The sequence below is a fragment of the Camelus ferus genome, chromosome 34 (assembly GCF_009834535.1).
Source record: "Camelus ferus isolate YT-003-E chromosome 34, BCGSAC_Cfer_1.0, whole genome shotgun sequence".
NCBI lineage: Eukaryota > Metazoa > Chordata > Mammalia > Artiodactyla > Camelidae > Camelus > Camelus ferus.
This window is the reverse complement of record NC_045729.1, coordinates 17,029,011-17,052,963: the sequence shown is the minus strand read 5'-3', so window position 1 is coordinate 17,052,963 and position 23,953 is coordinate 17,029,011. Positions and strand designations below refer to the sequence as shown.

The window sequence follows — 23,953 nt, the reverse complement described above, 5'->3', positions numbered from 1 at the left end:
TCCCTATAGAAAGTGGTTATTAAGCTTTCCTAATCTGGTAGTCATTCTGACAAAACACAGTAAGTTAAATTTCTAATTCCACCCTTGGTACCTCATAGACTTTATACAATAAATGCTTACTATTTAGATATTAAAAGGTTTTTCCACGGGTCAGCTGCAGCAACCTCATGTCTTTCTTTCAAAGGGTATGATTATGTTAAACTGGAGCATCAACATCACTTGCAAGAGCATCTTTTGTTCTTTGCGCTTTTTTCAAGAATTGTACAGAAGATAAATCGGCTGATTGGCCATCCCTGGGCCAAGTAAGTGGCCCAGCCCTGATGCCCACTTTCCATCCAGTTTCCATCTAGTTCCAGAATTTCCCCAGTGTAGTGGGCACTAAGTAAGTCCTACTAAGTGACTCTAAAGCCACAGACCCCAAATACGAGCCCAGGCGTGTAAGCTCAACCCCCTGCCAGCCCACCAAAGCCAGCGTAGCCTCTTGGCGCCAAAGGGACAAGAGCTTGCCATCAGACTATTTGCCTGGCTGTTTTTTATTGCGCTCCACAAACACGGTGACCCACGAAGTAGTGTCCAGCACGAGCACTGAGGCTGAGCTAGTCTTTAACTAAGCGTGGGGCCTCGCCAGCACTCATGAGAAATGGCAGAGACCCTCCTGCCAAGGGATGGGTCAAAGACGTGGAAGGGGAGTAGAGGGAAAGGCAAGAGTAGAGGTCAGACCGTTGTCAGTTTGAGTCCTGTCTCTGCCTCATAGCAGCTGTGTGACTTTGGGTGAGTTACTTAACCTCTCTGGGTCTGTTTCCTCTTCTGTAACATAAGAAGAAGTTGTACCTGCCTCATAGGTCGTGGTGATGAGGTCATACATGCAAAGTGCTGAACACAGTGCCTAACATACAGCAACCATCACAGAGGAGAGGGGCATCAGGAGAAGAGCCAGGGTCAAGGGGGGGGGGTGAGACAGAGGCAGCTCTGAATGGGCAACGTTTGCAGTAAATAGAACAGAGTTGAGGCTAAACAGAGGAGAAAATAAAGGCAGAGATGATAAGGCAACTGCCCCTAAACAGACTTTCCAGGCAGGAGGGCGTATTCGGTGGCCTGGTTTTCCTAGCTTTTGGATGGTGCCAAGGTCTTCAGATCAGGCATTCCAGAAAATTCCCAAAATTACTCACTCTAAGCTTAAAGAATTGCCAGGCCCTTCTTCCTCTTAATTTTCCAAGGAATTTGCGTCATCCTTGTTTAGTAACCTGACACCTCACAGTTTTTACAGCTCATTCAACTGTAATCCTTTGAGCAAACAGATGAAGAGAAACGGACAATGAAACCTTAGCCCACGTGTGTTCTCCCCATTCAGCTGCTGGAGGGCCTCCCGCTGCTGGCCCAGGGCAGGTTAGCATGGCTGGCTTTGTAAGGGAGCTGTGGTCGGGTCGCATCCAGCCCTGCGGTCCCCGGCTGGCACGGGAGGCCACTCGTCTGCGTTCAGAGCGGGGAGGGAGGGGAGGCTCACCTACCTGGACACTCCTCGTTGCTGCAGATCCACAGGCTGTTTCGACAAATGCTGTTGGGGAGAGAAGCACAGGTCATGGGGTGGTTCTGTAAACACAGGCGTCCGGGTTTGGGAGACTCCTGGAAGACTGCCACGCGGGGGAAGGTAGCCCAGGGAAGAGGCCTGGCGTTCTCCTCCCGCATATGCAGGGTCAGGCAGAGCCAGCCGCTGGCCCAGGGAGACAGCCAGAGGGGCTTCTGGAGGAAATGGCTGGAGTGAGGCTGGAGCAGCAGAGCCTGGAGGGCAGGCCCCCAGGTGTCCACTGGGCACCACGGCCTCCTCCCACCTAGTGGGTCAGTGATCAAGGAGGGTAGGACCGCCTGTGGCTTGGTGACTGTCTTAAAGTCCCTCTTCAGGGAGAGAGAGTCACTGATTAAAGCACAGTTGGGGGAAAGTTAGAGATGTTTGCTTATAAAGGGACCTTTCACACACACCCGCCTCCCTCCTCCAGGCAGATCTGTGTACAAGCCTTTCTCTCCATCATCAGCCTCCACGCCCTTCCCCAAACCACCCCCAGCCCAGGCCAGGTCCCGTTTCACCTGCCGGTGCCCTTACTGCCCGCGCTGGCCCAGCCAACCCCTCCCACAGCCCCGGGCAGGTCCCCCAGATCACATGGCTCAGCCCAATTACCAGGTGTTGCAGTCTCGCGAGAAGGAGGCACCTGGCGGGTACCGCTTCCCAGAATGCACGCAGGAACACTCGGTGCTCTCCACACAGCGGCTGCCATCAAGGAGCTGCCCCTCTGGGTCAAGGGCATCAGGGCAGAGACTCAACCTTGCCATCATCACTCATCTCACAACTACAGAATCCCCACGGGTTCAGCTCAGGGGTTCTCATGGGAAGGGCAAAGAACTCATCCTGGGGGGCTGAGCTTTCACAGTGTTCAGTATGGGGGGGGGTGCTATTTATCACCTCTCTACTGATGAAGAAATGGGGAAAAGAGATTTGTTCAAGGTCTTCCAGTAGAGAAGTTGTGAATCAAAACACACAGCCCTCTCAGTAATTAACCAGAACTTTTCCCCGAAGCTCACAAGTCTCTCCTGAAAAAGACTTTCGAGTGCAAAGCTGAGCTCACATGGCAAACCCAGGAACTACCTCAGAATATCTTTCTCCCAGACCATTCCCTGATGTTTAACCAAGAAACCATGGCAGCTCAGAGTGGGCCACGTGCTCCCCAAACAAAGCCGCTGTTGGAGCCCAGACTGCCCTTCTACTCCCCAGACGCACATGCGTTCGTGGGTACAGAACACCAGGAAAACGTAAATTAAAAATAAATGCCAGCTCAACCCTGATCACTCTGGACAAAGACTGAACTACATAAAAGGCCTCTGATTTCGGCAACGGGGACCAAACACACGTGGCCTTTGGCTTCCCCCATCAAGGGCACTGGCAAGGAGGTCTCGGGCGTGTAAACAGAGCGGGAAGTCTGTTACCAGGGCAGCTGCAGCCGTCCACGCACTGCTCCCGACACGCTTCGCTGACCGGCGGGCTCCGGCAGGTTCTGGTGCAGGGGGACACGCACTCCCTGTACTCCATGCCCACGGGGCACGCCGGTCCTGAAACGGAAAATTCAGTAGCCTCTCCAAGGCAGCATCTCACAAGCCACACCGTGCCCAGAGCCCCCTTTGTCTGCCCCCTCTGTCTGCAGGGCCCCGGGGCCCACCTCCACCCCAAAGGCACCCCAGTGGCCAACGTCACCTCCAAGGCCACCCCACTGATCACTCCTCCCCTAAATGAACAAATTCCACCATGTGGGTCCTGGCTGAGACTCGGCAGGGTCACCTGGGACCCCCACCCCTCCCCCTGGTCCTCTGATCTCCATTTTGCTTCTCTCTGCTCTGTCCCTTCCACCCAGGGTGTCCCTGTGACCCTCTCAGGGTGACGCCAGATGCCTCCAGGTGGAAAATGCAAGGCCTGGAAGCCAAACACGGGGTAGACAGTGTCTTCCATCACATCCCTCCTCTGAGGGCTCCTCCTCCCCCAGAAACTGGCCCCAGGCAAAGGCGCCGCCCAGTACCAAGTGCACAGCGTCACGCCCCCTCCCCACACGGGGGACGTTCGTTCCCATCTACGTCCACCGAGCAGCAGGACTGTCCCCGGAGCCTCGCCTCCTAAGCCTCTATCCTCCGCGCAGACCCAGCTCCTCATGGACAGGGACTGGCTCTCCTTTCTCTCCTCACCCGCCACTGACTGATGCTCAGACCACAGGACCAGAAGGACCAGAGCATCTCAGCACCCCAAACCCTTTCTCCTCCAAGATACCGCAGGCACCTCCTCATCCTACCTTCAAAGACCTGAAAAGCAGCAACTCCTCCTCTCAGGGGCGAACCCGACTGCTAATAACCACCTTCCCCACACCCCCCAGCACAGATGAAAAGCTCTAATTTATAAGCTGAAAAACACAAACCAAACGGGGTGTGTGCAGTGTAAATACTTGGCCCCACTCCCCTGCGTGATCAGCCGGTGTGATCTGCGTAATCATCACAGGCTGCCTGTCCATCGGCACACCTTTGGACCAGTGGGAAGTCTGAGGGGAGAGGACGCTTCTTGCAAGGTGACTGGAGAAGCTCCTACTTAATTGTGATAACTGGGGGGTGGTAACAGTGACAGTGACTAGGCACCCAATGAGATCAGATAATCAGGTGAGGGCGAGGGATGATGAGCACGCACCTGGAGGCGAGGAGGGATTTAATGAAAGGGAAGAACTTGATAAACGCCTACAATGACCCCAGGATCACCCCGGGGACACTCTGGCCACCGCCCTGTTCCCAGTCAGTTCAGACACTAACTGCTGAGATTCCCCTTGGAGCCGGGGAATGTTTTTGAGTTTGAATTTCCTAAGGGAGGCACGGCGTGAGAACAGAGGCAGGAGAAGTGATGCGGGGAACTTAGGAGGGTGTCTCAAGCCTCCTCCAAGCCATTAAGGCAGGAGATTCGCTCTGTGACCAGCAGACACACAGGAGCCAGGTGGGAACTGGGCACCGGGATGCGGGTCTTGGCAGGCACTGGCTGGTTGGGGGTTGACAGCCTGAGAGCCTCTGGAGTGACACGGGGACAGACGCCGCTCGGCCCCACGCTGACTCACGGCACGCGCTGTGGTCTGTCCAGCCGTACAGCACCATCCCCCGCTGGGCGCAGGCCCGGGCGTACTCCAGGAGCACGGGGCACGGGCACTGCAGCCCCTGCACGCACGGGCACAGCATCGTCTCACACAGCGCCACGAAGGGCTCTGGGTCCACCAGGGGGTGGCAGCGGGCGAACACCGAGGCACTCTTCAGAAGCTGGCACTGCTCCCACAGGCCCTGCAGGGAGGAGGTACCACGTCAGCACAGGGCGGCACCCACACCGCCTGGCCCTTCAGGGGTTCGCTTAGCAACTCCCGACCTTGGTGCTTGGAGACCCAGCCCCGCCCAGAAACCCAAACACACTCCCTCACACCCAGCAGGTGCTTGTCACGTGTGTCAAACTACACAGTCCAGCGGCCAGTGGAGCGCTCCCCGGACTAGGGCGACCTCCTAGACAGAGCCCTGCCAATGCAGATGCCCAGGCCCTGGCCTGTCTCTGGAGGGAAAGAGCAGAGAAAGACTCCTGAAGGGAGCTCTGCACTTGAAGTTCTGCTGAAATTCCGCGGGAGGCCGTGTGGCTCAGACCAGGAAGGCCGGTCAGCATCTGCTTTGAACTCACCTAGTCTGCGCCCCTCCCTGACCTTGGCTTCTCCAAGATGAGGGGGCTTCCTCAGAGACGAGGAGGTGGGACAGAGTGTTTTATAAAGTAGAGCTCCCTGGGCCTCAGCCCCAGACGTCTGAACTCAGTGTGTCGGGGATGGAGTTCAGCAAACATTCCCCAGATGATTCCTGAGGGCAGATCGGATCAGCTTCCATCAGCAAAAACATGCTAGGACTCTCTAAAGGATCCCAGAGGCAGCGCCAGGCCAGGGCTATTCTTGGATTTTATCAGTGTGTTGATACCCTCAACCCAGTAACACAGGCAGGTTTGAAACTGCTGTCACAGACGATTCCTGTGACACATCAGCATAGACCCCCCACATGCACCTGTGAACGTTTCTGCAGCCTGTGTGTCAGGGACTCTAAATTCACATCTTCTTCACAATTTAACATCTCTGAAAATGGGGTGCATCTTACAAGAGGTATCACGCTTTAATTGGCAGCTTCTCCCTTTTTTTTTCTTTTTAATGGAGGGACTGGGGATTGAACCTAGGACCTCATGCATGCTAAGCATGTGCTCTACCACTGAGCCATTTCCCTCCCCCCAGCTTTTTCTTTCTTAGTGACACATGCAACAATGACGTGTCTTGGAATCAACAACGTCTCAGCTTTTTTTTTTTTTAACAACATATACTGTTTTTTTCATTTAATTTTTTTTTTGGTGCGGGGAGGGAGATAATTAGGTTTATTTATTTTTGGAGGAGGTACTGGGGATTGAACCCACGATCTTGTGCATACTAGGCATGCACTCTACCTCTTGAGCTATACCCTCCCCCGCGACAACGTCTTAGCTTTGACACAACACCATCCTGTCGCTGTAAATAATCCATACAGGGCGGGGGTGGGGGTGGGGGTGGGGGACGATTCCTTTCCAGCACAGATGTGCTCCCCCAAGACTGGGAGCCAGGCACCTGTGAAAGGAGAACGGGGCATCTACAGGGAGTGCTGCGCCAGGAGGGTGAACCAGGGCAAATTGGTCCCCTAAAGGGGACGGTGAACAAGAGGAAAGAAATGACCGGTTCTGAGGACAGGGAAACCCAACCTGCTCAAACTGAACACAGGATGGCCGGGGCAAGGCTGCGTAAATGAGGAGCCAGGAGCCAGGCCCCTGGGCCTCGTCTGGAGGACTGGAAATCCGACCCGGTGCCGCTCACCACTTAGGAAAGCCACCCAGGCAGCACCTAGGGCCGTGCTGTGGACCAGGGGCCCCGCCCCTCCCCACCTGCACAGTCAGGACCAGGCACCTGCTGGCTACAGGCCCCAGAGCGAGGTACCCTGGGAGCTCCAGGGCCAGCTGGCCCAGGCAGCTGGGTGTGGCTGGCTCCCTCTGCACCTCAGAAAAGCAGCAGCCGTGTGGGCTGTGAACCGCAAAGCCACAGCAGACAGACTGGTTGGCAGGACAATTAGCAGCTCTGCATGCTGGGAGCCAGTGGCTGAGAGCAGCTCTCCCTCCCTCCCCAACCCTCCTCCTTCTGACTGACTCCCTGTGGTTGGAGATCCCGCACCCACTGAGTGGCTGAGAAAAAGCAGAGGCTTGAGCCTAGCTCAGCCACTGCCTGCTGGTGGGGACAGAGGCAAACCTTGTCCCTTGCTGGAGGAGGGCCTCCTGGAGTAAGGCAGGAACAGTAACCAGACACTGCCTCGCAGGTGGACACTCAGAGCCGGGCGCCCAGCAGGGAGCTGATGAACAGAGAGGCTGTTGTGGGTCCATCTGCCACTGAGGGCTTGGTGATGACATGCAACCTACCATTTGCCACCTGAGCACAGCACACTGGGGAAACTGAGGGCTCTGAAGACAGTGCCAGGAAGAGTCCTGCCCTAGACTTGTTACGACTTCATAGCTCGGAGCCCAGCTTTTGCCTCTTCCGCATGCTGGCTGTGTGACCCAGGCTGTTTACTCAACCCGCCTCCTCTGGGTTTGGGGGTAATAATAACAGTGCCTCCCTGAAAAGAATGAGGTGAAGACTGAGTGGAACAGTGCATGTAAAATGTTTCGCCTAAGAAATGATGACTGGGGACCCCATTCCGCCATCATCCTCGGTATCCTGGCCGCCAGAGAGAGCCCTTCCACCGTCCCTCCTGCAATCAGGCTTAGCCTCCAGATGGTGAGCAGGTCACCAATAGGACAGAAGGACGTCTTTGTCCCTTTCCCCATCTCCACCTGCCTGCGTTGCATAGGGATGAGCGGTTGCCGTGGCAACACTAGGATCCGGGGGCTCGTGGTGAACACAGGGCTGCTCCTATTGGTCTTTCATTCGGGAGGGTCACGCTCCTCCAGAAAAAAAGTGGGTTTCTTTCCAGTGCGGGGGTGGGGTGGGGTGGGGTGGGGGAGAGACTCGCTCTTCTTTCGAACTCTTTCTAAGAATCTCCATCCTCACTGCCCAGCGAGGTTCAGGGAAGGAGGCTGAGGCCTGGGTCTGTTTCCTTCCGTCCCGCTACACCACCTGACCCGTTAGACGTGCCACTCAGTTCTTATTTTGTTTATTTGTGTCCTCTCTCTTTCCTTCCTGGAGAGCCTGGCCAGAGTTTTGTCAGCGTTGTTTACTCTTTCAAAAGAAAACCAGCTCTTGGTTTTATTGATTTTTTCTCTATTTTTTAAAAATCTGTTTTATTTATTTCCTCCCTGATCTTTTTCTTCCTTTCCTCCTGCTGATTTTAGGTTTTGTTTGTTCTTCTTTTTCTAATTCTTTTAGGTGGTAGGTTAGGTGGTTTATTTAAGATTTTTCTTGTTTTTTGAGGAAGGCCTGTACAGCTATGAACTTCCCTCCTAGCACTGCTTTTGCTGCATCCCTTAGATTTTGTGTGGTTTTGTTCTCATTCTCATTTGTCTCAAGGTATTTTTTAATTTCCTCTTTGATTTCATTGTTGACGCATTGCTTTTTCAGTAAGAAACGCCACTCAGAAAGTGAGCTTACTGGACTCTTAAAGGGCAGCTGAGGGCGTCCTCGGGAGGCGGGTGCTTGGGCCCTCGTCGCCTACCTCTTGCCTCATCCACAATTTAGGACCACAGAAAAATGCCAAAAGGCAACTTCATGGGAGTTTTCCAGCGATGGCCGCCACTGCCTGGGCTGTAGGGCAGTGCTTTGGGGCAGTCCCTTCACCACAGGACCAGCCCTGCAGCCACGGGGACCAGGCACCTCGGCGGACACAGTAACAGCCAGAGGAAAGACGAGACTCAGGAGTCCGGGTGTACCCCTACTTTCGGAGCGAGATGGGGCGGGGTCCAGCGTGGCTGTCTCCAGCTGGCCCTCATTCATCTTTTCCTTGCCCAGAGGAAAAGTGGGAACGGTGCTCCAGCCCATTTCCTGGGAGGTCCCTGGAGGTATTAAATGGTTTCCAGAAAGCCTTAGCTAGAAGGGTGTTTTCTGATCATTTGCCTGCAGGATGGGAGTGGATTTCTGCAGACACAGCCACCTCCCTTAGAACGATTCTTGTGGCCTCGGCCATGTGCACCTGAAATCTGCCTAGGACTTCTCTCTCAGACAAGAGGAAAAGTCTGTCCTCCGGTCCAGCCTCTGGTCAGCCCTGGCCTGAGCTTGGCCCACTGAGGTGACTGCAGTGTGACAGTCAGGCAGGTCTTTCAGGGGTCCGCCAGCCCCTGCAGCCCACGCAGCCTCAGCCCGCGGCGGCAGCACGGCGACACAGGTCATCCCCCAGACCAGGCCAGGTCCCAAGACAAGACATCTCCAAGGATGCAGGTCAGAGATGGAGCTACCACGTCCTCTCAGACCCAGTTTAGAGACACGGACCGGAAGGAGGTGACCACACCTCCACTCAGCAAGCACTGGCTGTGTGGTCAACACAAAAGGCAATGGAGTGGGGGGGTGGAGCTCAGTGGTAGAGTGTGTGCTTGGCGTGCACAAGGTCCGGGGTTCAATCTCCAGTACCTCCATTAAAAAAAGAAATATTTAAAAAATTTTTTTAAACTACAAAAGGCGGGTCTGACTAAGTCCTACCCCAGCTTTGGAGGGCAAAGTTCCAGCTCATTAGGGAGGCAGCAAGGCCAGGCCTTCCGTGATCGGAGCCCAGCCTCCCTCTCTGGTTCACCCCACCCTCTCCCAATCTCCCACATTACTGATGGTTTCCTGAATACACCCTGATGTCTCAGTCAATTTCTTGCACACCTACACTGTCCAGGCACGGTCCCAGGCAAGGCACACGACAGAAAGCAAACAGACTGGGTCCCAGCCCTAGTAAAGCCTCGCTGGGGAGGCTGTCCCTCTTCCCATCCCCTCCGCCCTCCCTCCTCTCCCCTGCTTTGGCCCCACTAACTCCTACTCACACCTCAGCTCAGGAGCTACCTCTTCCAGGAAGCCTTCTCTGATCAGTTCCCGATGTGCCCATGCTGCTAGGTTAGCTGCTCCCACAGCTCTCTGGGCGCATCTACTCTTGTGCCAAAATTAGCTGTTTCTATGGCCATCTCCCCAGTTTCCCTGCAGGCTTTTCAAACATGGGAACTGTGTCCCTAAGACACAAGTACCAGGCAATAAAGAAGGGCCAGGTCGCCTCTGATAGTCAAGAACACGACAATGAGAAGGTCAGACCCCCCAGTTCTCGGAGCTTTTCGTCTACCTGCACCAGATGTTCCCACGAGAAATGTTTACATAACAGCCCAAAGACACAGTCTCAGTTTAAGGGGGTCTTCCCAACGGTGAGGCCAACCGCAGCTGGAAGGAACCTGCACCTGAGATGCCGGGGAAGGAGGCACGGCCTGAACCAGGCTCTGGATGCTACACAGGACCTAGATTCAGGGCAGGAGGAAGGCCACGCCAGGCAAGGCCGACGGTATAGATTCAGGTGGGAGAAGAAATAGAGTAATTACGGTCGACCCAAACAGGGTGTTGTCAATGACGCCCCAGCAAAGGCACAGCTGCTCCAGGACACTGTTCTAATAGGTCCGTGGCCTCAGCTTCTCTCTCTAGATGACCTGGCCCCTGTCTTAGTCCCAACCTAACAGACTCTCCTTGAGTAAGTCTCTATTTTCTCCTAAGCTCCTGCCTCCAGACCCTTGGTTTGTTCCTCCCTGAGTAAAGTGCTCAGAGATGCCTTTCTGATTCGTCCCCAGTTACTCCATCCACTTTAGGGTTTGATGAGCAGGCTGGCCTCTGTGTCCACGCCTGTTCCCACGTGTCCCCTTGGATCCCAAGCCATCCACGATTTAGGTGTCTTCGTTTGCCCTCTCGTCCATGGGACCTGGGCACAGTCACGCACTGCAGTGGTGGGTGGGCCAGCAGAACACAAGCTCCTGGCCAGCTAGGCAGCTTCCTCTGGCCTCTCACCACCCACCCAAGGCTACTGAGCTACAGAGCCCGGGGCTGGACTTCCCCCCACGGACTCTCCGCCCACCTCCCTACTTTAAGGAGAGGCAGACCAGCCCCCTCCTCCCCTCTGCGTGCACTGCACTCCTTCCTAACCCAGGAAATAAACTTGTTTCAGAAGACATCATTCACCTGCTCCCACACGTTGCCCTTCAGAGGTCTGAAGACCCCCTTCAAAGACCACAAACCTCAGAGAAAGGCTGGATAAACACTGCCTTTCAGAGCTGGAAACTGAAGCATGGAGAGAGTAAAGCATTCACCAGTTCAGTTCTCAAAGTCTGGTCCAGGGAACACCCCCTACAGGCTCCCAAGATCCTTCCAGGCAGCCACGAGGTCAAAACTATTTTCATAATAACACTGAGATGTTATTTGACCTTTATGCCCTCATCATTTCGCAAATGCAGAGTGGAATTTTCCAGAGGCTACGTGATGTACGGTTATCACTACAGCCCCACGGGCAGAAGCAGATGCGAGGCTGCAGCTCGTTTCTCCCAAGCCAGACAGCAGAGGGATCTGCAAAACTGTGAACAGTGCCAGTCTTCTCCCCAGACTTTTTTTGTTTGGAATACATCTTTATGTTTATTAAAAAGATGGGGTTCATGGTAAATAGAATGTGTTTCTTACTTTTAAATGAATTAATAGGTTTAAAATTTTCCATTTGAATAGCTAACATGGTAACTTCCAACAGATATAATCCACAGAAGCAAAGCCTCTTCGGCATCCTCAGTCACCTTTAAGAGTGTGAAGGGGCCCTCCGTCTATTTAGCTTGCCAACGTGTACCAGTGAGGCAGTAACTGAGCTGGACTCAAACTCTGATTCCATCCCACAGGCCAGGCATCTGCCACCAAACCACAGTTCAGCTGGTTTTCCACGTCCCCGACGCACCCACCCTCCCCACCTTGTTTCCTACCAATCAGATTAGAAAACAGTGTCACACAGTGGACACAGCCCAGGTTTCAGAAGTACAATGGGGCTGGAATCCCAACCCTGTCACTTACAAAATGTGTGGCTTCAGGAAAATCATCTCCCCTCTCTACACCTTTGTTTCCTCACCCGTAAAAGAGGGAGATTGAGGAAGAGACTGAAAGTTGTCCAGGATGTATTCCTCCCTTCTCTCTTAGTCATTAAAGCCTTGGTTGTCAATCTTCCCCTGGATACCTCACCACTGGGAATAAAGATTCCACTTCTTGGCCACCTTTGCAGCTGGGAGTAGCCATAGGACTAAACTTTGCCACCAGGGCAGGAGCAGGAGGGTCCTGTGCAACTCCCAGGAAGCAGCCTCAAAAGGAGGGGGTGCTTCTGTCTTCAACCTTTTCCTTCCTACTGCTGGAATGTGGTCATGATGCCTGACGCCTGAGCTGCCATATTGGGCCATGAGGCTGAGGACAACAGAAAAACAAGCCAGAAGGACCCTGCATCCCAACACCATGGCATCCGCATGGCCCTGGACATCCCACCCAGAGCTCCTTGACAACGAGAGAGAAATACACTTGTATGCAGCGTAAGCCATTCCTACTTTAGGTGTCTGGTCACAGCGGAAACTAGTCTTAACTAACATAGACAGCAATGCTTGCCTTAGGCACGGCTGTAAGGTAAAAACTAAAGGAGGTCACACAGGGAGGCAGTCAAGTGCTTGCAGTAATTTTCACTGGCCTGCTGTCAGTACTAGCCAAACAGCTGGGAAATGGCTTCTCCTCAGCTCTTTGCTAAACCATTCTGGCAGGGAGACCAAAGAAGGGTCAGCTAATCTACTTTCAGCATCTCCCTGGCTCCGATGCCCGGCATCAGCTCCTTCTCTCTTCCTGCATCTCTTGTCTGCGGTGCCAGAGGCTGGCGAGAGAGCGCCAGCCCAGCTCCGTCCAGCCATGACCTCACCCTGCCTGGGTGGGTGTGCAGACCCAACTGGGGCCCTGCTTCATTACATTTTCAGTTCATTAAAGAAGACCAGGCCTCTCCCTGGAGATGCCAAGCCTGTTGGAGGGAGGGGGGAGCAACGCAGCACCTCTCCCCAGGGGCAGACGGGAAGGTGGGGAGAAAACACAGCAGCAGGAGGTCTGAGGCTTAGCTACTGTGCTGGTTTTCAAACGGCTGACAGAGGAGAAGGGGGTGGGGGGCATTCCTAGGTCTGAAGTGAACAAAGAAAGCGGGGGCTAATATGGAAAGTGCAAGATTGTTCAGCCAGACCCTGGGGTGGGTGCCCTGCAGCTGTCCCCGGAGGCGGCATGGAGGCGCCCAGGCCTGAACTGGTCCAAAGGAGTGGGTTCAAGAATTCACCCCCAGGGCAGGGCACCGTTTCTTACTGGTCAGCCTGCAAGGATGGAAGGGGGAGGGTTGCTGGTTCTATTTATAACTTCTGCCTGGCCTGGGATGCCCACCCACATTCTAAGATCTGGCTCAAAAGGACCCTGTGAAACTGGCTGATAGGATTTCCACTAAATGGATGGCTTTTGTGGACTTGGACATTTCTCTCTCTGAGATGGTTGGGGAACAGTCCTCATGAGAAGTGGGGTAATTGGGTATGTTGCTGAAGTCCCCAGTGCCAAGAGAGATGGCCACGGAGCTCTCCAAAGGACCCATCCCCCCTCTGCCCTGCTCTCCTGGGTGGCATCTGAGTTTCCAGAGACTGGGGCAGGGCCCAGCTGGCTGGGAGGGCAAGGGCCTAGGACCAGCCCCGGGATCGCAGTTTGGGGTCGGTCCAAGCTCTGGGGATGGAACCGCTCCATCCACCCATCCCTCGCTGATCAGGAAGGATAACCAGCTCTGTGATAAGAGAGTGCACGTGCCCCCCTCGACCCAGCAATCTCAACATCCTTTCATGAAACGTTTCCTAAGTGTCTCTCTTTCATCCCCCTGGTGAGGACTGGAATCTGAAGGTGCCCATCAGCACAGGCTTACTGAGATGTCTGCATACTGACTCTGTCCAAGGCAGATCTGCAACCTCGTCCAGGGACAAGACACACACGAGACACGAAACAACCGTGGAAGAGAACACCACGGACGCTCTGTTGGGTCAGTAAAGGACCAGGTAGTGCAATGAAAGGATGCTGAGCTTGCTGGGTTGGGCCGGGGGGGCGGGGGGGGGGGGCATGTGCACCTTATCTGACCCTCCAGTGGGGTCGGCTGGCACTCTCTGAAGTTTATAACACCCCCCCCCCCATTCCTGGGCTCTCAGTGTGCCTGGAGCCTACTGACCCCTTAACCCCCAACTCCCCAGGGCAGGACTCTCCGCATACCTGCATTTCTGCAAGAGAAAAGCATCCTAACAAAGCTAAATGCCCCAGGAGACAGCCCGGCTCACAGCTCCCTGGGCGGATGGCCTGACCTCCTGCCCTTATCAGAGTCCTAAATGCTATTATTCAGAGAGTCCCTGACAGTCAGGTACCTGTGTGCGAACTGATCAGTCAGCCCCCTACCCTTGTGGGCACAGCCCCCTCCCCTAATAAAAGACCCCGCCCGGTCACCCTGCCGCTCACACAGGCACCCCTGTCTGTGTGGCCCGTGGCTGCCTGTAGCAGCGTATCTACTAAACTTCCCTTTGTTCTTAAATCCTCGTGGTCTTTGGTAAATTCTTTTGACCACCTGCATTGCCTTGTGTCCCACGACACCTCCTCCAGCGTTGGTCAAACACCCTGAAAGGCCAAGTTCTGCTTAATTTGAGGGAAGTCTTGAAACCCTGTGGCAGCCCCCAGTCTCTGCCTTGAGGCTAGACCAAGGTCATGTCCCAGCACAAGCACAGGAGCTCACTGCCCCGTCTGTGGCCCTGGATTCAAGTGAAGGGGTTAGCTCCAAAAGGATTCTTGGATCTTGGCAAAACACACAAAAATAAATCCTCACTCCTTAGCCTACCGAAGACTTAAGAAAGAGACTCAAGAGCGGTTCTCACTCTACAAAAAAGGGAATGTGTGTGTGTCTGTGTGTACGTGTGAGTGTGTGTGTGTGCTTGTGTTCAAACCCCAACTTCGACCTAAGCATCACTGGGACATAGTGGGTGGGCACTGGGAATGAAAAATATTGCCTGACTTATCAGTAAACAAAGGAGGTTGCAGCCAGCAAGCCACTATAGCCGGCCCCAACGTGAGCGAGCCCTGAGGGAACTCAGCCTGGAGACAAACCCTCAGGGCTGCCCAGCTGACAAGCCCTCAGCCTCTGCAGCTACCCCCAATGGTGCCCCCGAGGGGATCAGGATGGAAAGAAAAACTAGTCATCTTGAGAACCACTTCTGAGGCTGGAGAGAACTCTATGGGCCAAGGGCATAAAAGTGGCCTCCCAATCAGATCGCAGCAGCAGAAGCAGGAGAGGGACCTCCCTCTCCGGAGGAGGTGATTCTAAGGAAGAGCAGGGTTGCAGGGACTACACCCACCAAGGGAAGCGAGGCCAAGGTCATGGCCATCGTGTATTCTGCAAGTCGCACAGTGCGGTGGCAACACACCCAAGGCTACACGAGTACATAGGTTCTATGCACATTAATCACGTTTACTGTGGCAAGTTCCCAGCAGGTGATGGTAAAGCGTCTTGAGAAAGGGGTGCCTCTTCCTAGTTAGCAAGAGCATCGCACGGATGACCTTCCGCCCAGGTCCGGGCCCCCTCCCCGGGCCCCCCGGAGCTGGGGGCTTCACGTGCAGCGGGAAGCAGGACAAAGACGAGATCCCTGCGTGAGGTTCAGCCCTTGCGGGTACTCCCCAGGCTGACAATTAAAACCTTTCTTCTTTAAGTGACCTAAAGATCTTTCTAAAGCGTTCATTGTGTAGTAGAGTTACCTGCAAATGAACACTAATTATTTGCGCATCCATAGTTTGGCGCTTTTTATTATGCGGCCTTCACCCTGAGCTCCAGCAGTCCTGCCCCCTGAAAAGCTGAAAAAAACTGCAAATCTGTGTGCAATCACACAAGCCATCTTCAGTCCCAGTAGAGAGGCTCTGGGTTTGTTGGCATAACAAACAGTCATCCCCGGGGCATAAGTAACACGACCTGGCTCTCAGGACGAGTGGATCGCTTGTGCCGCCTTGGAAAGGCAGGAAGCGCCAAAGAAGTGGGAGAATCGATTCTGGCGGCTCAAGGGACGCTCTGAGGTCAGTGCCGCCTCCCCCACAGAGCTCTTGGCCACTGCAAACGGCTCCCGCAGCCACAGCGGCAAACTGCTGTAAATGATGCCCATTAACCAGACCCGACTTCTGAGCCCGGGGGCCCCGTGGGACCAAGCAGGCTGTGGACAATCCCGCAGACCACAGCAGTCACCTCCCAGGAGATGTCTTTGTGCTTGCCATCCAGTGAGGGTGCCCTGGGACTGGGCAAACACAGCCTGATGTGCTGAGACACAAAGCAGGCCCCTCCTCTCAGGTAAACAGCCTGAAACAAGATGGGAGCTGAAGGAGCTTGTGCCTCAGGGGGTCTGAGTGTCTGGGGGCCTCAGGCCAGGACTAAGAACTTGGTAACCAACTTCTTAACCTGCTCCCAGGACACTGGTTAGTAAGAACCTTAACACACCCAGGAGCCAAAGCGAGTGACAGGCGTGCAGCTGGGGCCTCCCAAGGTCCCCTGGAGACGAGGCTTCTCTGGGTTGCCCCCCCCCCACCCCTTTGTCTCTGGGAGACCGAGTGCCCGGTTCCCCCTTCTGCTCGGCCTCAGGATCAGGCCTGTGCGAAAACCCTGCCTACACCTCCCACTTCTTAGGGGTAAGTGAGAGGATCGCTTTGTACCCGAGGGGGGTGCGCTGGTCTTGCAATTGCTCTGCGCTGCCTGTGTTTGCAAAATAAAGTGAGACAGAGCCCAGGCTCTGGGAATCAGAGGTCCCTGCGTGCCCTCCACCTGCCTCACCAGCTGAGCCCCCACGCCCACCCCACCCCCACAATCCCACTCCCGCCTACAGAACACGAAGGGAGGGAGACGGCGAACCAGCAGCCAACCATAGAAGTGTTTGGAAATAAAAGAAAGAAGTGACAAAACCCCGCCTCCCCTCCACCCCCCCACACGCACACGTTCTTTTCAGCCTGAAGTTCACCAGAGTTATAAGCAGCTCCGGAAGAGAAGCTGGCTTCCGCACACACGGACGTGTCTAGACACTTGGCTCCCCTATCCCTGAGCTGGGCTCAGCTCCCCAAAACAAGTGGGGTTATGGCTGGGAGGAGGGCCGGAGAGAAAGAAAGAATTTTAAGCTGGTGCTGAAAGTACTGCGCGTGCTTGGCCCGCTTCTCCAACTCCTGCTCTCAAAGTGCGGCCCTCCAGGGGCACACGGACGCCGGAGGACGCCGGGAGTCCACACGTAACGATAGCAACAGTAACAGCTCCGATAGCCGAGCCCCGCCGTGCACTATCTGATCCTCCCAGAGGCCCCGTTCAGCAGGTACGCGTCCTGGGCCCATCTTACATTTGTGGAAGCTGAAGCTTGGAGAAGGCAAGCATCTCGCCCCAAGTTACAAAGCCAGTAAATGGTGTGAATGAAAAATATCGCCAGCCACATCAGCAAACAAGGGACACTACCGCCATCAAGTCATCAGCTGCTACCGCTGCCCTGACAGTGAGCGGAGGGAACTCAGGCAGCCCGGCCTCTGCTGCCACCCCTAGTGGTGCCCCCGAGGGGACTCAGGATGGGAAAGCACAGGACACTGGCCCCAGACAGCTAAGGTGCACATCAAAGGAATGATTTCAATGAGCCCAGACTCTTGTCCCTTCCTATTCATAGAAAAGCGCTGAATTCCCTAACTTGAGATGTCCAGTTTTCTTTAATTAACATTAGTCTTTGGATGGTCTAGACTAGCTGGTCTTTGTTGCAAAAACCCCTACATATTCCGGCTTCTCCCTTGCCTCTCTGAAGTCTCTTAGAGCAATCTGAGAGGCTACCTCCCAAGCTCGAGTCCTCAGAAAGTCCACCGAATAAAACTCACTCTCAACTTTTAGGTTATGCATTTGTTTTTTTTAGTCGACAATGGCCTGACCCCCAAACCCACGCCCTTAGCAGAATGCCGAGGCCCGGGGAGGGGAACACAAGGCGCTACAAGGGCAAGCATCTGCTATTCCAAAGCTTTCCTGGAAAGAGGAACCTCCTCCCTTCCCGACAGCACCGCCCTCTGCCCAGTTAGAGCTCGTCTCGTCTGCCTTGGTCGGTTGCCAGTCCTGGGCTATGCTCTGGGTGACACTGGACACCACTGAAACCCTGGAAACCCAAGAAAAAGGGGTGTCTGGAGTGTACTTGTTGATAAACTGGAAATTGTGCTTCCAGTCTACGCAGGTGGGTTGAGCATCAACCCAGAATATTTTCCTGGGCCTGACATACTCCTTGGTTCAGAAGATCAGATTTTGCTCCCGCTAGGTAGGGGTGGGGAAGGGAAAGGGGTATTGTGTGTTGGGGGGGGGGGTGTGTGTTTTATTTTGCTTCTGGAGTAGGAGAGGGCTGGAGTTTCTCTGCTTATACAAAGATTTGGTTCTGCAGGTGATGGACTTGGGTTATTATTGGAGGTAGTCTCAGTGTAGATAGACTACACGCTCTAATTCGCATTCATGCGTCCAAGCTAGCGGCTTCAGGCCCGTCCCCGCCCTTTCCTCCCACCAGCTCCCGCCCCCTCTGAACCAAGTGTACAGGAACCCCCTTCCTACTGATGGGCTGCTGAAAACTTGGGGCCTTGCCCCCCATTTATACTTTATAACAGTCACTTATTGAGCACTTAAAAAGGAATGGCTTTCCAGACTCACAAAGGAAACAAACGTGTGGTTAGCAGGGAGGAAGTGGGGGCAGAGGGAGAGATGAACTGGGAGTTGAGTATTTGCAGATACTAATTACTCTATATAAAATAGATAAACAGCAAGATCCTACTGGAGAGCACAGGGAACTATATTCAATACTTTGTGATACCTTGTAATAATGATAAAGAATATGACAAGAAATATATATGTATATATATATACAAATATATGTATATATATATAGCTGAGTCACTATGCTGTACACCAGAAGCTAACACAACATTGTAAACTGACTATACTTCAATCAAAACAATTTTTTTAATTAAAAAAAAAGAAAAATTTTTGACTGCAGAATTTCAGACAGGTGGCAGTGATGACGATGCTATTTGGGGACGAGAGGGCATTGGAATGTAAAACAGAACAGTATAGACATTTGCCGTACCAACTCATTAGACCAGGCCCATCTTCAGAGCTTCAGGCCCAGAATGGTATTAGAATTCAAGTTAACCAGATTCTGGTCAGAGCTGGGTTTCAGAAGGAAAGGGGCACAAGGGACACTAAGCAGCCAGAGGGCCCCACAGTGGTAGTGCCACCCCTCCCCTCGATGGAGGACCTGGGCCTAAATGTCATTCTGCCTCTTGACTCCAGAAGCCCCACACCACCCAGACCACATCCAGCCGGGGCCGGACCCACCTTCTGCATTTCAGAGGAGACGTTGCAGGAGCTGCTTGGGGGGGACGCCCGTTGGCACCGCTGTTCCCCACTGCTCAGGGCCCAGGAGTTGGCAAAGTCATAGGGGTCTGAGGTCAAGGTCCCTGTGGAGAAAGTTTCAAGAGAATGAAGCCATTTAGGACACCCAGGACTTCTGAGTGAAAACTCCAGGTCTGTCATCACCTGAATCAACTTTCTTGAGACTGGCCCATGGGCATCTGGGGTGGGGGCACCTCAGATGGCCATGGGCACCGGAGCTCAGCCAAGTCTGAGGAGAGGTGGCTGGACGGATGCGCCCAGTGAGGACGGTGACGGGAAAGGCAATGAGGAACAAGCCCCCCCCACCACCACTGTCACTTCTGCCTTTTCATGCTTTCCTCCCTCTGTGGAATGTCCCCCATCCCCTTAGTACCTTGACTATCTCCACGTATTCTTTGAGATGCAGCTCTGGGACCCCTTCCTCCAGGAAGCCCTTCTGAATTAGCTCGACTCCCTGCCCCCACCCCAGCCTGGCTGGTGTTCCTTCTCTGGGCTCCCTCAGCACCCTGACCACTCTTCTATCAAGACTCTCATCTTCCTTTGAGTTAGGGTCCCTTTTGCTTGTATTTATCCCCCAGTCAACTGTGAGCTCCTCAGTTCAGGGCACAGGCTGTCTCTCTTTTTATTTTTTTTTTAATTTTTATTTATTTATTTGTTTATTTTTGGTGGAGGGAGGTAATTGGGTTTATTTATTTTTAGAGGAGGTGCTGGGGATCGAACCCAGGACCTCGTGCATGCTAAGCATGTGCTCTACTACCTGAGCTACACCCTCCCCTCTACAAGCTGTGCCTCTTATCTCTAAACTCTTATCTGCTGGATTGTGGGACTGGAAATATTTTTTGTAGAATGAAGGTACGGAGGTGACATGAACCTAAGGCTCCCATCGCTGCATCCCCCGTGCTCTCACAGCGTCGGTGCACTGGTACTCAGAGCAGTCATGCTCCGGCCAGCTGCCCACAAGAGACCGTCACGGCCTTCCGGGCTTGCACGGCCTGGTGCGAAGTCGGTGCCGAAAAGCACCGCTTGCTGCGCCTTCATTGCAAAGGGACTCAGCGGAGCAGCAAGGCAAGCAGACCTTTTGCATAGCCAGGTCTGGAAGAGTGAAGCATAGTTCAAGGTCACATGATGTACCTGGAAATGGGAAATAAACTATCCCTGGAAAAAAAAAGGAAAAGCAGGACCTTGGAAGTATAGTGAGTTGGCATCTGGGGTGTGGGAAGCAGAAGAATGGTCCCCCAAAGACATATTCACCTCCTAGTTCCCAGAACCTGCGAATATTGTCTTACAGGGCAAAAGATGTGATTGAGTCAAGGATGACGAGAGGAAGCGCTCATCTGGGGTTACTTGAGTGGCCCCTTAAACGCAATCACATACATCATGTAAGAGAGGACAGAGGGAGACCAGACAGACACACGGAGGAGGCAGAGGCAGAGACTACAAGGATGTGGCCCGGGGTCAAGGACTGCCAGCAGAAATTGGAAGAGACAAGGAACAGACTCTCCCCAGGGCCTCCGGTGAGAGTGCAGCCCTGCCAGCCCCTGGGCTTTAGATTTCTGGCTTCCTAGAATTGTGAGAGAATACAGTTCTGTTGTTTTAAGCCACCGAGTTTGTGGTCATTTGCCGGCAGCCGCAGGAAACTGACACACAGGAGAAGCCAAAGGGAAGGGCACTTACATTTGTGGAATTTCTGCTGTGTGCCAGGCATTGTGATAGGTGACCTCTGGGTTCTGAGCCACATGCCCCACTGGCTTGCCCACTTTCTAATGCGCCATGTCAAGGAGGAGGCAGAGATGAGGCTTTGTGCTGGGTGGGAAGGCCCAAGAGAGAAGCACGACCCCTGGTCTGGTGTCAGCTCTCTATTGCTCTGCGTGACCTTGGGCTGACCCCACCATCTCCTGAGCCCAGCTCCTTGTGTGGGACATGGTGGATCAGATAGATGCCCTTTGGATCCTTTCCATCCCTGACCCTCTATGAAGTGAAACGCTATAGGCTACATCTGAAATGAGGCACAAGGATGTCTTACTGGATGGAATTACGAATAATCTCGTGTCCAGAAAAATCTCTGAGAGCCAGCGCTAAAGCCCAGCTGGGCAGACTCCCATGATGCCAGGAAGCAAGGTTAACTGTTGAGTCTTTACCAACCGAAAAGAACTAAACCCACAGTCCTCTGAGGATAATTTCCAAAATATCACCAGAGCCTCAATTTTTTTCCAACAAGCACCAACTTCTCCCTAGTAACATGGGTCCCATTTTTCGTTTTTTAAATCTTAAAACCTGGAGAAAGAGAAAGACATCTTAGGGCTGGGGTTTTCATTTCTGGAAATCTCAAAACTGTGCCACTGTAAAGGACAAATATCCTATTGAATCCATGATTAATCACACACACACACACAAAGTAGAGAGAATTACAAGACACAAAAGAGCAGGAGGAGAGGGGAAGCAGCAAGGGAAAGAAAGTGGATGAGTAGAAACGGCAAGTATGACTCAGCGTTCTGAGTACAGGGCGTCAAGAGCGAGGGGAGCAACTCTGCCAACCACCAGGCTTGGGTTTTAACAGCTCCCTGGAGATGGACATGAGCTGTGGGTCTGCATGATGTGGGGAGAAGGGCTTGAGACCCTGTGCGAAGCTGGGGCTCTTAAAGCACCACCCTCTCCTTGAGAAAGTTGACCCAAAAAATCCACTCCGAGAGATAGGGAAATAATAAGGAAGTTTATTCCCTTGGTCTGGGCTCTAGATAGGAGGGGGGAAGTCTCCTCTGAGAATTTATAGTACTGGGAAAGTCTTCATGTGGCATTGAGATTCCAATTTATACTTCTTGTGAAATTGAGTCACGCCACACTAAAAAATTAACACAAAATCCTTCTAAAGATGAGCTTACAATGCAAAATTATGAAACACAGAAGACAATCCACTTCAAGCAAGACTCAGCAGAAATGAAAATAACATGATTAGAGTCTAAAAACTTCAGATAATAAAGTTGTTGTACAGAGGTTATAAAACAAATATATTTTAAATTACTATTATAAAGAAAAAATTGATACTTGATACAAGAACAAGACAATAAGAAAAAATAGAGTAGAAAAATTGCCATATTTGCCTTCTAAAATTACAAATATAGTCAATGAAATAAAAAAGAAAATTCAACTAGTGGATTAGACATCATCTCTCAGTTAGCCAGAGCTGAGAGAGAATCAGTGAACCGGAAGATAAATCCAAGTAGAGATGTGCTGATAAGCCCTGATGTGTAAGATTTGCTATTTTTCATGGTGTACATCTCCCCACCATGGCCAGTGTCAAGCTACCAACATGACATTCCTGAACACGGAGCGAGAAAAGATGCACACACTTGGTTCTCACCAGCCAGCATGAGCACATCACACGGAAAGCCACAAGGAGGGATAAAGAGGAAAGCGGAAGTAAGGTAAAAAAGATGGGGGAAAGGGGGACTAAAAATAACCAACGTATGTCTAACAGAAGAGAGAAAATGACTGAAATTTTCTACATCTGCTGAAAGGTAGGAATCATCAGCTTCAGGCATGATAGTAAAAATAAACACACAGAAAGGACACAGTGAAATTTCAGGATATCAAAAGCAATGAGATGACTTCTACACAAAGTTGAAAGACATGTTATCTGCAGAGAAGTGACAATTAGACTGACAACGTACTTCTCAACAGCAGCAATGGAACAACATCTTCAAAGCACTGCGAGAAGTAACTGATGTCCGAGAATTCTATACCTAGTTAAAATGTCATGTAAGAATGACGGAGTGTTTGTTTCAGTTATCACTACCAGACCCTGAGTTAAGTAACTACTAAGGGATGTTTTTTAGAAGAATAGAAACTGAATCTACAAAAAAAATAGTAAGGTACAAGGAGAATTTATGAGCAAAGAAGCTGGTAAACTTGAGGGCACACCTAAAGAAGCACTGATCATGTAAAATTACAATCATAATGCCAAATTTAGCGGCTATTCAAACAAGGTGGGAGGAAGTGAAGGCAGAAGGGAAAGAAGTAGCATAGAAAAATCAGTAATAGTAAAAAGCACAAAATAAGGCAGTTACTACACATCCAAATACATCAACAACACAATTTAATATAAAATAGATGAAAAGAGGCAAAATTTTACAGTCAGAAGACAAAAAAAGATTAGGTGACACTAAAATAACAATAGTGAGATACAATGAGATTCCACTACACATTTATTAAAATCAGTAATAATAATGAATAATAATAGTAATGTGACAATTCCAAATGTTGGCAAGGATTCAGAGCAACTAGAACTCACACATTGCTGATAGAAATGCAAATGATACAGCCACTTTGGAAGACAGTCTGACAGCTTCTTACAAAATTAAACATACACTTGTCATACCACCCACTAATGCCATTCTTAAATATTCACCCAGAGAAAATGAAACATATGTCTACACAAAAACCTATATACGAATACCACCTCGCACTTATTAGGATAGCAACTTAAAAAAAAAAAAACAGAAAATAACAAGTGTTGGAGAGGATGTGAGAAATTGGAAACTTTGTGCACTGTGAGTGGAGTGTAAATGTCAGGGCCACCATGGAAAACAGTGTATCAGTTCCTCAAAGAATTGCCATGTGACCCAGCAATTCCACTCCTGGGTGTGTACCCAGAAGAATAGAAAGCGGGGTCTTGAAAAGATATTTGTATACCCACGTTCATTGAGGCATTATTTACATAGCAGTGGGTGGGCGAAGCAGACAAAACGTGGTTTAAAAAGAAAAAAAAAAAAAAACCAGTAGACTTGAATAACACAATTAACAAAGGTAGTTCGAAGAAAGACACGGAATCCAGCACCAGTTAGAAAGCGTCCTGCTGGAGCATATCTAGAACAGCTGCAGGAAAGATCCCATACGAGACCACAGACAACCCCCCCCAGGTTTCTCATTTAAATCAGAAATC

The 23,953-nt window shown here is 52.1% G+C and overlaps 1 protein-coding gene across 1 annotated transcript in view; it reads right to left on the bottom strand.

Moving 5' to 3' along the window:
• Positions 1–23,953, bottom strand: part of VWF (von Willebrand factor) — a 114,458-nt gene that overhangs the window by 77,573 nt on the left and 12,932 nt on the right. The window contains 5 exon segments of the mRNA XM_032473470.1: positions 1,509–1,555; positions 2,174–2,285; positions 2,977–3,099; positions 4,629–4,845; positions 18,958–19,079. Of these exon segments, the coding sequence (XP_032329361.1) occupies positions 1,509–1,555; positions 2,174–2,285; positions 2,977–3,099; positions 4,629–4,845; positions 18,958–19,079 (621 nt within the window).